We start from the raw sequence: 16117 nt of genomic DNA, 5'->3' as shown, positions 1-16117 counted from the left end.
TTTTCTAGGCTAAGACTTTTACATTGTGTAAGCTGTAATTGGGGTCTGCTTCAAGAAATAACCTCTTCTGTCCAATATATTCCCTGTCTTAAGCTAGGGTAGAAGTGAGAGTTTAGGGTTAAAGAGGGAAATACCACTAGACAAGCTTGCTAAACCAGTAGCCTGAATTTCACACAAAGTACTCTAAGTCAATGGGTTTTGTTTGGTTAAGGCACTGAGATGGTTCTACCTTTTCATGTAGAATAAGGACATCGGCTACATAGCACTGTTTTCTTTGCTACAAACTTTCAGTTATGAACATATGGCAAGACCTACAGAGAAAGAACTGATGGTATCTGAATACAGATTGAAGCATAATTTTTTTATTAGTTCCTTCATCTGAAGTTTTGTTTTTGTCTGTTTTCTTTCACAACCTGGCTAATATGGAAATGTTTTGCATGACTACTCATGCATAACTTATATTGAATTGCTTGAGTTCTTGGGGCAGAGAGGGAGGAAGAGAATTTGGAACACAAAGGTTTAAAAAATTGATGTCAGAATTTGTTTTTACATGTAATTTAGGAAAATAAAAAATCCTACGTCTGCTCCTTATAACTGTGAATTTAGGCAAACCATTTCCCCTCTCTGGGTCTCAGTGAGGAAAGGAATAATATGGCAATTCCTATTTAACAGAACTACTGTGTGGAGGTATTTATAAAACTTAAAATGCTACACACAGGGCAGCTAGATGGCGCAGTGGATAGAGCACTGGCCCTGGAGTCAGGAGTACCTGAGTTCAAATTCGGCCTCAGACCCTTAACACTTAGCTGTGTGACCCTGGGCAAGTCACTTAACCCCAATTGCCTCACTTAAAAAAAAAATGCTACACACACACACACACACACACACACACACACACACACACACACACCCTCACCGCCAAAATGGCCGTTTATTAGTAGTATTCTAGGAAGCACAGTGGTCAGGGCTCAGGGTTTGGAGTCAGAAAAATTAAGTCTTGTCTCCAGACACTTACTCATCATGTGACCCTGAGCAGGTCACTTAAACTTTCCATGCCTCAGTTTCTAAAATGGAGATAATACCACCTATATCACAGGGTTGTTGGGAGGATCAGATGAAGGGACACGTGTTAAGTGCTTTGCAGACCTTAAAGGCTATGTAAATGCTAGCTACTATTATCCTCAAATCAGTGTTAAAATACCAGGTCAACACTTTTGGCACAAGACTTGATCAAGCTGTGGTAACTTAAAATGTCTGATACAGCTTAAGGTTAAAAGAAAGCTATGTTTTAATGTCACAATCAGGCTAATGACTAGCAAAAGTACTGACTTACTGGATACTGAGGTCATGTCCTTCTGCAGTCCCTCGACCTGGAAACTGTGTCAGAATTAAGGACAGCATTTTTAGCCGCTTTCTGCATTCCAGAAAGTCCTGGTTATGGTGAAAGTCTGTGGAGGCGGAGAGGGGCAATCCATCTCTCAGCCGTACCACACAGGCAAAAAGGATCATGGACATGGTCCAAAAAGGAATTCATGAGGACTCCCTGAAAAGAAACAAATGGCATCTTGTTAAAGTGTGTGATCTTAGACTGCCAGGAGAGGCTGCATGTCTGCTGGCCCTTGGGGGCATTTCCCTTCTCTTTCATTTCCCGGCTCTCTGACACTCCTGGTTCCAACCAGGCCCCACAGATGAACCTTTCTTCTTATCTCCCATGTCTCCATTCTCATGTCCCCTTCAGCTCTCTTCCCTTCATTATCCCTCTGTGCCAAATGATGGGGATACTAACAGAAAACAAAGACAGTCCCTGTTCTCTCAAGAAGCTCACATTCTGATTGAGGGAGTCAACACACAAAGAAAGAATTCAAGTCGTTCTCCCTAGCATAAGTCTCTCCTCGCTTTGGTCCATCCTCCATTCAGCTGTCAACATTAGCTTCCTAAAGCACAAGTCTGACCATATCACCACCCTACTAAATAAACTGTTCACACTGCGTCCACTACAAATGTATGTTATACAACCTCAAGTGGACCCTCACTGCCACCAGGCAATCCTATCTACCTCCCTTATCAACTCCCTAGCCCACTGCACACTTTCAAATCTTTTCATCCCTCCTCAAACCTTCCATGGCTCTCTCTCCCCCCACCCTCTCAGCAGAGAACTGCCTCATATTTTACAGAAAAATAATTGAGGCCATTCAGCACAAACTCCCTCTTCTCCTCCTCTTCCTCATCTCTTATCACTCTGGTGCCTTCTGCCACTATCTCCTCCACCCATCTCTCATGATGAAGTGGCCTTACTTCTTACTTACCAAGGCTAATAACCCCTTTACCATCCCATCTCCTCCAACCGATGGCCCCTTCCGTTATCCCTACTCTTTCACTTATTTTCAATCTCTCCCTTTCTACTGGCTCATTTCCTACTTGCTACAAACATATCCATGTCTCCCCATCCTGAAAAAATCCTCACTTTCCCCTGATAATTATTGTCCAGTATTTCTTCTGTTTCTTATAGCTAAACTCCTCAAAAGGTCCACCTACAATACATACCTCCATTTTCTCTGCTCTCTCTTCTTTTTTTTTTTTTTTGTGAGGCAATTGGGGTTAAGTGACTTGCCCAGGGTCACACAGCTAGTAAGTGTTAAGTGTCTGAGGCCGGATTTGAACTCAGGTACTCCTGAATCCAGGGCCAGTGCTTTATCCACTGCGACATCTAGCTGACCCTCTGCTCTCTCTTCTTAACCCCTCTTCTTTTCCCCATGGCTACAAAATTTCTAGAAATTCTGTATCTTTACTAGTGAGTGAGAAACCTACTTGAATAGGTTGATACCAGTACTCCCTTAACCTTATTCTTTCAGGAGACACTGATGCCTGTGTGCGGGAAAATCATACATTTTATGAGCCCCCCCAAAAAAATAATCTAATAGCTTAGGGAAATCATTTCCAATTAAACAACAAGCTGAACACAGAAAAGACAGTCCCTAACCTAGGAATACCTCCTAAACATGAAAGACTGCCCTAGCTTGGGATTTTACTCCCTTTCCCTTCTGCCACCAAAGACCCCCTTTCCTTCCCACAAAGGGGTAAGGCATGGCTAGACATCAGTTCATATGAAAAAGATGTAGGGATTTTAGTGGACTCCAAAATCATTACATGTCAACAATGCAACATGGTGAAGACCAATAATTTTGTTCTGACTGTATAAAGAGGCAAAATATCCAAAAGAAGTGAGAGAGAAAAAAAAGAAGGGAAAGAATAGTCTCACTGTGTTCTATCCTAATGGCAAACTCAAATAGAAATGGGGGCCACTAAACTGTAAATAAAGATCCCTGAAGATTGCATGTTGAATTAGTTTAAATTTTGATATCTATGTTTTACTGTATGTTTATTTATTTTGTTAAACATTTCCTTATTTCATTTTAATCTGGTTTGGGCCACACTTGAGAGGCGCCAGGCAATATGTCTGATACCTCTGCTCTGTTCCAGAGTACTATGTTCAGTTCTAGGTGCTACATTTTAGGAAGCACACTTAACACCCCAGAGCATCCAGAGGAGGATGGGAAGGATGCGGAAGGACCTAGAGATTCAATCATGCAAAAATCAGTATAAGAAATTTTTAAGTAAAAACCTAGAGAAAAAAAGGCTGAAGGAAAACATAATTTCTGACTTTCAAATACAACAGAAAAATAGTGATTAGATTTGTTCCACTTGACCCCAGAGGCAGAACTAGGAATTACAGGGAAAAGCTGGCCTCATTAAATGACTGGCTAGTCCACTTTTTTTCCATTTATACATAATGTCAATGATAGATTTCACTCAAATTGTTATTAGTCTGAGATACCTTAATCTTTAAAAAAAATGTTATAGGGGAAAGTTTGCTGTGTACAAGAGGGATGAATTCAGAAATGAATCTGACCTAAAAACAAAAGACATCAATATCAATTTTAGAGATGCTATGAATCTTCCACTGCTCTTTAAGTTGCTTGTAATTTTAATTGTTTGACAATGGTGACTCATGAAACTTATATTTGATGTTTAACTTTAAATATAGATTAACCTTTTCAGTTATTGAAAATGAAATAGGGGCAGCTAGGTGGTGCAGTGGATAGAGCACCGGCCCTGGAGTCAGGAAGACCTGAGTTCAAATCCACCCTCAGACACTTAACACTTACTAGCTGTGTAACCCTAGGCAAGTCACTTAAACCCAATTGCCTCACAAAAAAGAAAAAAAGAAAAAAAAAAGAAAGTGCAATAAAACTTGAGGATTAATTATGGTATAGCACACCCTCAGGAGTCACTTCCACAGGAAAGCTGGTTCCTCTGAAGGAGGTTAACTACTTGTTTCTTCAATAATTTAGAATTCTTAGGGATTGGAGCTGATTTCTAACACACTGGCTCATAAGCCCCCCACCAGCGTGCTCTCCACTGACCATCAGTTATAATTAGCTTTTAGCTACAGGTAGCAAGAATAGGCAGAACAAAATATCACTCCAATTGTCTAGGATACATTCCCCCTCTTTGTGTATATCCACAAAGTGCCTGGGGATAGTGGGCTCAAACTTAGAGAGCTCCACAGAAGTCCTTCTCTCTCTCTCTCTCTCTCTCTCTCTCTGGAGCCCTCATGAAGTTCTCCTTTGGTGTATCTAACTCTCTGCTAAGCTCCAACAGTGGAGGTTGGGGGGGGGGGGAGAAGAGTTGTGGATGACTTCGAAAAAAGAGACCTTAGGCTGTCTTTCCTTCATCTTTTTATCTTGTTCTTTTTTTTTAATGGGGCAATGAGGGTTAAGTGACTTGCCCAGGGTCACACAGCTAGTAAGTGTCAAGTGTCTGAGATCGGATTTGAACGCAGGTCCTCCTGAATCCAAGACCAGTGCTTTATCCACTGCACCACCTAGCTGCCCTCTGTAGCTTGTGCTTAGCTCCCCATGCAGATGTTGCCATCAGCTATCTCCTGGACATTGCTACAGACTGATGGGAAGTCCAAATCATCCAACCTCAATTCAAATGGTCATCTAGCAATCTTCAGGGATCTTTATTTACAGTTTAGTGGCCCCCATTTCTATTTGAGTTTGCCATTAGGATAGAACACAGTGAGACTATTCTTTCCCTTCTTTTTTTTCTCTCTCACTTCTTTTGGATATTTTGCCTCTTTATACAGTCAGAACAAAATTATTGGTCTTCACCATGTTGCATTGTTGACATGTCCAAATCATCCAACCTCAATTCAAATGGTCGGGAATCATTTTCAAGCCAATCCTCAAAAAGGAGGTGGCGGAAGGGAAAGTGAAGAGAGAGGAGACAGATTCCCTCTTCCAGGCTTGTTGGGAGCTACTCCACAATTAGGCTGAATTTGGAACTTGCCTGTTGTTTTATCCAAGCCCCACAGGGTATGACTTATTCTCTTCAAGCACCTACAAGATATTTCCTGTGTAGCATCATCTGCTTTCAGTACATACCTGGTTTATGCCTTTGATTCAATAGATTCTCCAGGAACTGTTCACAACTTTTTAATTAATATAATAAGTCAAAGAGGCATTTACACATGACAAAGGCATCAAGGCATAAATCTCTTTACATTAATTGGAACCGAAGGTGCAAGATGCCCCCTTAAGATAGCTTAGTTGATTAACTAATTAATGCTGCAAAGCACTAAATTCAGTGAGGAAGTCTATAACAAACTTGGATTACTCACCCTTAAAACATAATCTCATATGGAGTTCAAAAAATCTATACATTTATTTAATAAAAATATTGCCAAAGACATCAGAAATAATTTTTAAAAATTTAATTAAAATATTACGTCTGTATAAGCAAACCTCATTCCATCACAGAAAAAAATTACCTATTTTACACATAAGTTGGTTTGGGCCAAAAGAAGTTTTCATAGTACCAATATAGGTCACATCTTGGAATAACTAGAGACTTTCGGGAATCATTTTCAAGTCAATCCTCAAAAAGGAATTCCCTTTACAATCTCCCCAACAAGTGATCAGCCAAGTTAAACACCTTTGGTCTTGGGGAACTCATTACCTTTAGAAGTTCCTAAAAATGGAAGGAAGTTTGTCCAATTGGGGAATGGCTGAACAAGCTGTGGCATATGAATGTGATGGAGTACTATTGTGCTGTAAGAAATGATGAATAGGATGATTTCAGAAAACCCTGGAAAGACTTACATGAACTGATGCTGAGTGAAGTGAGCAGAGAATTATACACAGGAACAGCAACACTGTGCCATGATCAGCTCTGATAGACTTAGCTCTTCTCTTCTCAGCAATACAATGATCCAAAACAATTCTGAAAGATTCATGATGGAAAACGTTCTCCACAAGCAGAGAAAGAACTATGGATTCTAGGAATGTAGATTGAGGTATAGTATTTTCACTTTTTTATTTGTTTTTTCTTTCTCCTGGTTTTTCCCTTTTGTTCTGATTTTTCTTTCACAACATGACTAATGTGGAAATACATTTAACGTGATTGTACTGTAGAACCTATATCAGACTGCTTGCTGTCTTGAAGAGGGGGAAGGGAGAAAAATTTGGAACTCAAAATCTTACAAAAAAGGAATTTTTAAAATTATCTTTACAGGTAATTGGGGAAAAAATACTATTAAATGAAAAAAAAAAAAGGAAGTTGGTCATATCAACCTTAAGTCTACTTTCCATAATTTCTATTTTAAGGGGGAAGCTAGGTGGTGCAGTGAATAAAGCACCTGCCCTGGATTCAGGAGGACCTGAGTTCAAATCCAGCCTCAGACACTTGACACTAACTAGCTGTTTGACCCTGGGCAAGTCACTTAACCCTCATTGCCCCACCCCCCAAAAAAAACTATTGCAAGTACTTCTCAATGCTTAACATTCTGTGGTTTTCTGATTCTACTCAGTAGATGACCAACCATTTTGCTCTCTATTTCTCCCCTTAATCCTACTGCCTTCACAGATGATTTTTGGTACCTTCCTCAGAGGACTGGCAGGCAAAAGCAGTCACCTTTACTATGTTTTAGGCACTAAGAGTTAATTTAAGGCAAATGAACCAAGAACTGAGATATGTGATTACTGCTGTAACACATTCTATTTATCCGTATTAACCCCAATCCTCCACAAAAGTCCTTGACCATATGTCTTCAGAACTTCACTAAGTTCTGATTAATTTTAGGGGTCCCAGCAACTTCTAAAGGCCATTCTGACAAAATCAAAGATTCTCAAAGTACTGACATAACCCCATTCACCTTGATATTAAAAGCTGACAATTCATAAAGATTTTTTAACATCTACATTCCTTAAAAAACTCTTGACAGGTCAATTTTTTACAAATCAAATTATTAAACATAGTACGGGAGTTTACTATTTAAGAACTCTGATTATAAATCATTTTATAATGTAGCAAATCCTTTCTTAAAGTAAATAATCAACCCCATAATTTAAAATTAAGTAGACTAGAATTCTAAGGTCTTCCTTAGCCCTAAGATTCTAAATATATCTATTCGTAAGTTTAAATTTTCATATATATACTGGATTTATGAATGATATTGATGCAAATATATTCTATATAATAGTTTAAATTAAATAAACATTTATTAAGCGCTTAGTTCCTGACCTCAAAGAACTTAGATTCTAATAGGGTAAAACAACACACGAGTGTGTATACACATACACCCACATATATATAAATAGAGACATATACATAAATCAATCTATATTGACAGCAGCTAAATTAGAGCCTTCAAAAGGGCTCAGAAGTGCTGAAAAAAAAAATGGTAGATAGTCAAGACTGGTCCAAGCCCCGAGGTCGCTTTATTCTCCTAAAGTCCAACTCAGTTTCTCCCATTGTTCATTCTCAATCTCCTCGAGCAGGTCAGGATGGGGCAACAAGGCAAAAAGAAGAGCTAACAAAAGGCATGACTCCACGGGAGTAGAGGGGTTGACATACTAAGGGCTGAATCTGAATCTCTAACCAGGAAAATCCTGGGGTGAAGCCGCTCTTGCCCTCCAGCTAAATTCGTAAGCAGGTGGCACAGTAAGAGGTTGGAAGAAAATCTTCGTGAGTTCAAATATGACCAGAGACACTTCCTGGCGGTGGGACCCTGGGCAAGTCACTTCACCCTGTTTGCTTCAGTTTCCCCATCTGTAAAATGAACTGGAGAAATGGCAAACCACTCCAATATCTTTGCCAAGAAAACCCCAAATGGAGTCACAAGGAGTCGGACAGGATTGAAACGACCGAACAACAAGAAGGCGCTTACAGTTGGTCGAACAGAATTTAACAAACTCTATTCCAGATGCCCCTTGGCATATTCTTCCACGCACAGCACCGCCTAGAAAGCACTCGCACCTCTCAGACACTCTGACACACACACACAGAGCCCTCCCCCGGTGGCTGATACTCTCTCCCTCCATAAGCTTTGTCTCATCTCTCCTGGGGTCCTGTCACTCCCTACTCCATAAAATGCTGCCTACACACACATCGTTTCCCGCCCCCTCCCCCTTCTCCACACTCCCGGGAAATGCTTGCGTACTTTATGAGACAGGACGGAGGAACGCTTATAGAGAGTTAAATTGAGTCTCTTCTTGCCCATTCTCAACCTCACTCTGACTCACGGATGCTTCTTACTACCTATCCAAGCATCTCCAACACCTCCCTCCGCCCTCCCGCCCATGCGCAGACGCAACCTGCGGCCCGGCCTCCCAGCGTCGGCCTAGGTGGGTTCTCTCCTCCCAAGCCCCGCCTCATCAACAAACGCCTGCACGCGGAGACCTCGCCCTCCTGCAACCCACCCCTTCTGCGCAGGCGCTCAGCTCTCGCCAACCCCTCCTTGCCGGGCATTGGGGCCCGGCTAACGGCCACTCGGAAACTGGAGTTCCGTGCCTCTCCCCATTCCCACGTCTTACTTCGTCTCTGAGCCCCCGCCGCAGCCGCCTCAATGTCACCGAGATCCCTAGTCAATCCGTCTCTCAAAGGTCGCGGCTTTCTTGCCCTCCCCTACCGCCTGCCTACACCTAGACAGCTGGTCGGGGCCTGGGCCCACTGGGGAGGAGAGGAGAGGGAAGACAAGGGGGCGGGGCTTGATTTGCCGCCTACACCTCGCGGGCCGGTGGCTCGTGTGCGCATGTGTCATCTTGGCAAAGCGGCTATTACCCCCGCCCCCCTAACTACATATACACAGTCCCAGGCGTCGGCGCGTGCCGAGGGCGGGGATTACTCTGGCTCTTTAGGGCTCAGCCCCGCCTCGGGGCAGGGCAGAAGGCGAGGCTGGCGGCAAGCGAGCGTTTTTTAAAGAGACAGTAAATTTAAAATCTAAGGATTGAGGAAGGAAGGAGTACCCGCAAAGGTAAGTAGGTAATGACAGACAAGGTGGGGAATTGCCAGAACTTCCTCCCAGAGAAGAAAAGGAAGAGATTTTGGTTTTCAGTCAGTCAAATATGTAGTTTATTAAGCATCTCCTATGTGCCAGTCTGCCATTCAAGAGCTAATGGGAACCCTTTAACCTCCTTGGCCCTCAATTTCCCAAACTGTAAAATATGGGGCTGGAACAGATGATTTCCAAGGACCCTTCCAAAAATCTCTGGCAATAAAACTCTCCCTTCCCAGGCTCCTTCCGTTACCTGCTAAAGAGAAAGCGTGGCTTGAAAGCCAGATAAATTCAGGCTCACAGGCCCCTGTTGGTAGCCCAGCCCTCTTCCAGCAGCAGTCCCTAAGGAGGTGGGGAGCAGCTGGGCTCAGGGCTTGTCATGGCAACCCTTGCAGAAGGGCTGTAACCCCCCAGAGGAACTGGGAGGCTTTGGCAGTAGGCTGGCGGCATGCAGACACCAATACGCTGACTCCTAGCTGCCCACCCATAAACCTTTCCTGTTTAAAGTAGGCTTAAAACCTAAAGAAGATTTTGTGGTGGCTAAGAACTGTAAATCAAAGGAATGCCCATCCATTGGGGAATAGCTAACCAAGCTGTGGTATATGATGGTGATAGAATATTATTAGTGTGCTATGAAAAATGACAAGCAGGATGATTTCAGAAAGGCTTGGAAAGACTTAGATGAACTTCTAGTGAAGTGAGCAGAACCAAGAGAACATTGGTACACAGTAACAGCAATACTGTTCAATGAAGAATATGAATGAACTTAACAATTGTCAGCAATGCAATGATCCAAGAAAATCCCAAAGGACTAATGATAAAGCAGACTATCCACCTCCAAAGAAAGAACTAATCATATTGATTAAATACAGGCCAAATGATGCTATTTTTTACTTTTTTCTTTCATTTTTTTCTTTTATTCGAGTTTTCTTGTACAAAATTACTTGTATGGTAATATTTTACATAACTGCACATTTATAACCTATATCTGATTGCTTACTGCCTCAGGGAGGGAACAAGAGAGGGAAGGAGGGATAGAATTTGGAACTCAAAACTTTAAAAATGTTTATTTAAAAAAAAAAAGGGGGGGCAGCCAGGTGGCTTAGTGGATTCAGCCTTGGATTCAGGAGGACCTGAGTTCAAATCCAGCCTCAGACACTTAACACTTACTAGCTGTGTGACCCTGGGCAAGTCACTTAACCCCAATTGCCCCAAACCCCCCCCCCAAGATATTTCCCTTGGGAAAACTCCACAAGATTTTTCGGTTCATAAAACATTAGAGATAGAGGACCCTTAGGACATGGAACAGAGAATGTCAGAGCTGGGGAAGGGTCTCAGCATGAAAGATCTGTGTCCATAGGACACAGACTGTCAGATAGGACTATAGAATGAGCTAGAAGGGAAAGGGGACTTAGAATGCAGAACCACGGAATGGGAAGAACCATAGAAGATAGAATGTTAGACCTGGAAAGGACCTTAGAACTTAGACTGTAAGAGCTAGAAGGACCCTTAGAATCTAGAATGTCAGAGTTACAACGTAACTAAGAACCTAGAACACAGAATACCATTTGGGAAGGATCTTACAATACAGAATGTCAGAGATGGAAGGAACTTAGAACATATTCTCCACTCAAACCAAAGTGAACTACCCAAGGTACTATAGAGTTGACTTGGAGTCAGGAAGACCAGGGTTCAAACTCTGCCTCAGATAATGACTTGCTCTGTGAACTTGGGTGGTCATTTAACATCTCTCTGGGCCTTAGTTTCCTCATCAGTAAAATTAAAGATTTGAACCTGATGGCCTCTAAGGTCCCTGTCCAGATTTTAAAACCATACTCTTATGATCTTCCCCCTAAATACACCCCTACATATGGACTACAGTAGGTTTAATGAGTCAAGAGTTTGATATGGCAGCCAAGAAACCTAACGCAATCTTTTGCTGTACAGAGAGACAGAGGATCCAGGACTAGATACATAACAGTTCTGCTCCGCTTTGCCCTAATCAAACTATGTTTGGAATATTCTATCCAGTTCTGGGTTCTATATTTTAAGGAGAAACATCAAAATTGGACTATCCAAACATAGGCAAATAGAATAGTATCAGACCTCAAGATTAAGCTGTGTCAAAGGGTTGTTGTTGCTTTTGTTGTTGTTGCTTTGAACTTGTTCTGAAAGAGGACAGTGACAGATATCTCAACTTGCAATGAATTGGATTTAAGTGAGGGAGGGCTGTGCATGGTCACCAACCTTACTTTCTTCTCCAGAGCCATCTGGGTCCAGTGGCAAGATATACATCAGGATGACCAGAGATGGCCCCACATGGTTTTTAAGGCGGGTTAAGTGACTTGCCCAGGGTCACACAGCTATTAAGTGCCTGAGGTGAGATAAACAAGGGATGTTTAGCCTGAAGAAGACTAGAAGAAGAGACTAGGTAGAAGGAGAATGGGATCCTGTTTTCAAGCACTTGGAAGACGCTACCATGGAAGAGGGATTAGATTTGTTCTGTTTGGACTAGGAGGGCACTGAACTAGAAAAAATGGGTTGAAATGGTAAAGAGGCATATTTTATATGACAATATAAAAAATATAGGAAGGAAGATATATCTTGATATAAGGAAAATCTTCCTAACAGCTGGAGCTATCCAAAAGTGAAATGGTCTCTGGAGATGGTGGGTTCATCGTTTAGAAAAGATGCTGAAAACAGATCCTATAGGCTGAAGTCCAAGTTTTCTCACCTGTAAAACGAGGATAATGAGCCTTGCACAGCTTATTTCAGAAGATCATCAGATTTAGAGCTGGAAGGAACCTTGGAGAACATTTGGTCACAGAATCTTTAAAGTTGGAAAGGACCTTAAAGGGCATCTGGTCAAACCTTCATCAAGACATAAATAGCCTTTATAGCATTCCTAAATAGTAGTTATCTGGCCCCTGCTTGAGGACCTTCAGGGAAGGCAGCCCTTTTCAATTTTGTACAGCTCAGACTATTAGATAGTTTTTCCTTTCACTGAGCCAAAATCTCCCTCCTTCCCTCCCTCCATTCTTTCCTAGTTCAATAAATCCAATCTTCTTTCACATGAAAGCCTTTCAAATACTTGAAGACAAATATCAGGTGTCGTCTAAATCTTCTCTTTCCCCAAACTAAATACTTCTGGTTCTTCCTACATGATTATGTGGTACAATCTCTAGTCCCCACACCATCCTGACAATGCCCTTCCTAATAAGTGGTTCCCAAAACTAAATACAAGACTCCAGATCTAATCTGACCAAGCTGATGGATAGCAGAATTATCACACACCACCCTCCTCATTCTGGACACAATGTCCTTATTAATTCCATCTAAGATCACATTTGATTGATGTCATAGTTTTCAGTGTACTGTAATAGAAAGAGTGCTGGACTGACGTCAGGAGAGCTCTGGATTCAAATCTCACCTTTTACACTGGCTGTGGTCATGAATATGTCACTTAATTTTTCATCTATAAAGGGGCAATGTACATACTAGCAATATCTACTTCACCCGGCTCTTATAAGGATTAAATGAGATCATGTATACAAAGCACCACATAAATATCAGCTATTATTGATTCATATTAAGCTTGCCTTCCACTAAAATCCCCAGAGCTCTTTTATTTTTTATTATGTAAAATATTACTATGTTAGTCATTTTGTACAAAAAACTTGAATAAAAAAATGAAAGAAAGTGAAAAATAGCGTGCTTCAGTCTGTGTTCAATAAATATCAGTTCCTTCTTTGGAGGTGGATAGAATGTTTCATCAATAATCCTTTGGAATTATCTTGGATCATTGTATTGCTGAGCATAGTTAGGTCATTTGCAGTTCTTCATCAAACTATATTGCTGTCTCTGTACACAATGTTCTCTTAGTTCTGCTTACTTCACTATATATCAGTTCATATAAGTCTTTGCAGGGGCAGCTAGGTGGCGCAGTGGATAGAGCACCGGCCCTGGAGTCAGGAGTATAAGTCTTTGCAGGCCTTTCTGAAATCATCTTGCTTGTCATTTCTTTGTGATATGATTGAAATTATATTTCTCTTGTTAAGTCAGTAGAAATATGTCCTTGTTTTGCTTAGTTAAATACCCTTCAATTGCCTAAACTTTGAACTCCTAGCCAAACCCATGAGGGTTTTTTGTTGTTGTTGTTTGTTTTTGGGTTTTTTGCAGGGCCGTGAGGGTTAAGTGACTTGCCCAGGGTCACACAGCTAGTAAGTGTTAAGTGTCTAAGGCTGGATTGGAACTCAGGTCCTCCTGAATCCAAGGACAGTGCTTTATCCACTGCGCCACCTAGCTGCCCCTTGCTTGTCATTTCTTATAGCACAATAATATTCCATCACCATCATAAACCATAGCTTGTTTAGCCAATCTCCAATTGATGGACATTCCTTTGATTTCCAACTCTTAGCCACCACAAAAAGAGATGCTAGAAATATTTTTGTGTAAATAGGTCTTTTTCCCCAGAGCTCTTTTCACATAAATTTGCCTAGCCAAACATCACCCATCTTGTACTTATAAAGTTCATTTTTTGGATCTAAGCATAGGACTTCACATTTGTCCTACCAAATTTCACCTTCTCAGATCTGGCCCATTATTCCAGCTTGTCAAGATCCTTTTGATTACTTATTCTGCTATCCAAAGACTTAGTTATCCCTCCCAGCTTTGAGACATATGCAAATTTTATAACCATACCTTCTATACCTTAATTCAAGTCTCTTTCAAAAATGTTAGATACCACAGAGCCAAAGATAGGTCCCTGGATCAATCCATTAAAGACTTTGGTGCCCGTTGAATAGGATTCTATTAATAAATACCCTTTTGTGCCTTCATTCAATTTAAAGTCTGAGGTCCATAAAGGTGAAGTAATTTGTAAAAGGTCACATAGGTAGTTAGGAAAATGAGGATTCGAATACAAATCTTTTGATTCTAAAATCAGTGCTACACCTACCTCATGGAGTGGTTATGAAGAAAGTGATGCTTGGTTGACCTTACAGCACTTTGTAAGCCTTCAGCTGGTGTAGGTATATACAAATTCAGACAACCGGAGAGGTTAAGATGCTCCAAACAAGGCTGTGGTCCTCACAGAGTCAAATCCCTAAGACCATGCTCTGTGGCCTGGTAATATCCGTTTGTTAGATTGAGAAAAGAAGTATATATTCAGTTTCTTGTCCATACATCTGAGAGTTGGCTGTACTTTGACACTTTCCCCTGAGTTGGCAGGTGGATGACAAAGCCTCAGGGCTCCTGGAAAACATTGGCTCAGTGCCACAGGAATGACGTTGCTGATCTTAGAAGTGTACACGTTGCATACACTAACAGGTACTAGCACCTGAGTCTACCATCTCCAAAGAGCAACGGTTCTACCTCTCCTTATATTCCCTCTTTTCCCTTGCTTCTATGCAGACAAATGGACTAACTTTCAAATAATACTTGGTTTGGTTTACTTTTAACTTTTAGATACTTTCTACCCAAGTTCCCCAAACTCATTCCAAAGTCTTTCTCATAGCAGCCTGGCCTAGGGAAGTTTTCAGTAGATTGAAATTGTAAACAAAACAAAACACAGCCCTCTAACTGGTTTTCCTGACAAATGCTGTATAGAATTCAAGTAAGATGAGGACTTAAACCATGAGATTTGGTGATAAGGGAGATCAGTAGATGCTTGGGAACAAAGTAGTAAAGTTACTCAATGATGAGTAAGAAGGAATGATGAAGTTGGTGAGTTAAAGTAAAGTTAAAAGGAGTAATTCTCCTTCCCTTCCCCCAAATCCCCACCCCTCCAGAAAAAGAATCTTTGGGAGCAGAGACTGTGATTAACCATAATAGTACAGTGGAAAGAATATTGGAACCTAAATTAATTAAGAGATTAAGTGTTACTTGAACCAAACCACCAAATGGACTTTTTATGGAATTAGGAAAAAATTACAAAATTCATTTGGAGGAACAAAAGATCCAGAATCTCAAGAGAAATAATTTTTAAAAAGTAAGAGGAGCCCTACAAACACTAGATTATTATGAAGCAGGAATCTTCAAAAAAAATTTGGCACTGGATTAAAGAAAAGAGGAAAACTAGAACAATAAAATAAACCAGATAAATAAGACCCAGAAGCAACTGAACAATAGTGTGTTCAATAAATCCATGAATACAAATGACTAGAGAAAAAACTCTTTGACAAGAACTGTTTGGAAAACTGAAAAACAGTTTGGCAAAAAATAGGCTTAGATTAGCATATTATTCCATATATGACAATAAGCTCCAAATAGACACATGACATATATGAAAGATTACATCATTCAGGGGGCAGCTAGGTGGCACAGTGGATATAGCACCGGCCCTGGATTCAGGAGGACCTGAGTTCAAATCCAGCCTCAGACACTTGACACTTATTAGCTGTGTGACCCTGGGCAAGTCACTTAACCCTCATTGCCCTGAAAAAAATATTACATCATTCAAAAATTAAAAGAGAATGGAAGGAATTACCTTTCAGATATATAGCTGGGGTTGGGGATAGTTATTATCCTGTCCTATCTCTCTTATGCTCTGCCATTTTCACTTACTTATCATAGACTACATAAACAAGGGATAAAGGAGATCATAAATGATTTTTTTTATACTTTTTTGTTTTGTTTTGTTTTTATTTTTGTTTTTTGCAGGGCAATGGGGGTTAAGTGACTTCTTATAAATTTGACTTAGTTCCCTATATATTTTAGAGATGAGGCCTTTATCAGAAGCACTGGCCACAAAAATTGTTTCCCAGCTTTCTGCCTCCC

The 16117-nt window shown here is 40.9% G+C and overlaps 1 protein-coding gene across 3 annotated transcripts in view; it reads right to left on the bottom strand.

Annotated features, from left to right (window-relative positions):
* SEC22C (SEC22 homolog C, vesicle trafficking protein) overlaps window positions 1–9159 on the bottom strand; it is a 42837-nt gene extending 33678 nt beyond the window's left edge. Inside the window, exons 1-2 of one of the 3 annotated variants that reach the window (XM_043999482.1) lie at window positions 8880–9159; window positions 1334–1543 (exon numbers count right to left, since the gene is read on the bottom strand). In XM_043999482.1, the coding sequence (XP_043855417.1) occupies window positions 1334–1515 (182 nt within the window). In that variant the 5' untranslated portion in view covers window positions 1516–1543; window positions 8880–9159. Of the gene's footprint in view, window positions 1–1333; window positions 1544–6167; window positions 6217–8879 lie in introns of those variants that run through there. The other 2 variants (XM_043999461.1, XM_043999472.1) reach the window with 2 other exon arrangements.
* Between the last annotated feature and the right edge of the window lie 6958 nt (window positions 9160–16117).

Source organism: Dromiciops gliroides, chromosome 1 (genome assembly GCF_019393635.1).
Source record: "Dromiciops gliroides isolate mDroGli1 chromosome 1, mDroGli1.pri, whole genome shotgun sequence".
In the NCBI taxonomy this organism is placed as follows: domain Eukaryota; kingdom Metazoa; phylum Chordata; class Mammalia; order Microbiotheria; family Microbiotheriidae; genus Dromiciops; species Dromiciops gliroides.
This window is presented reverse-complemented; position numbering and strand designations above follow the sequence as displayed.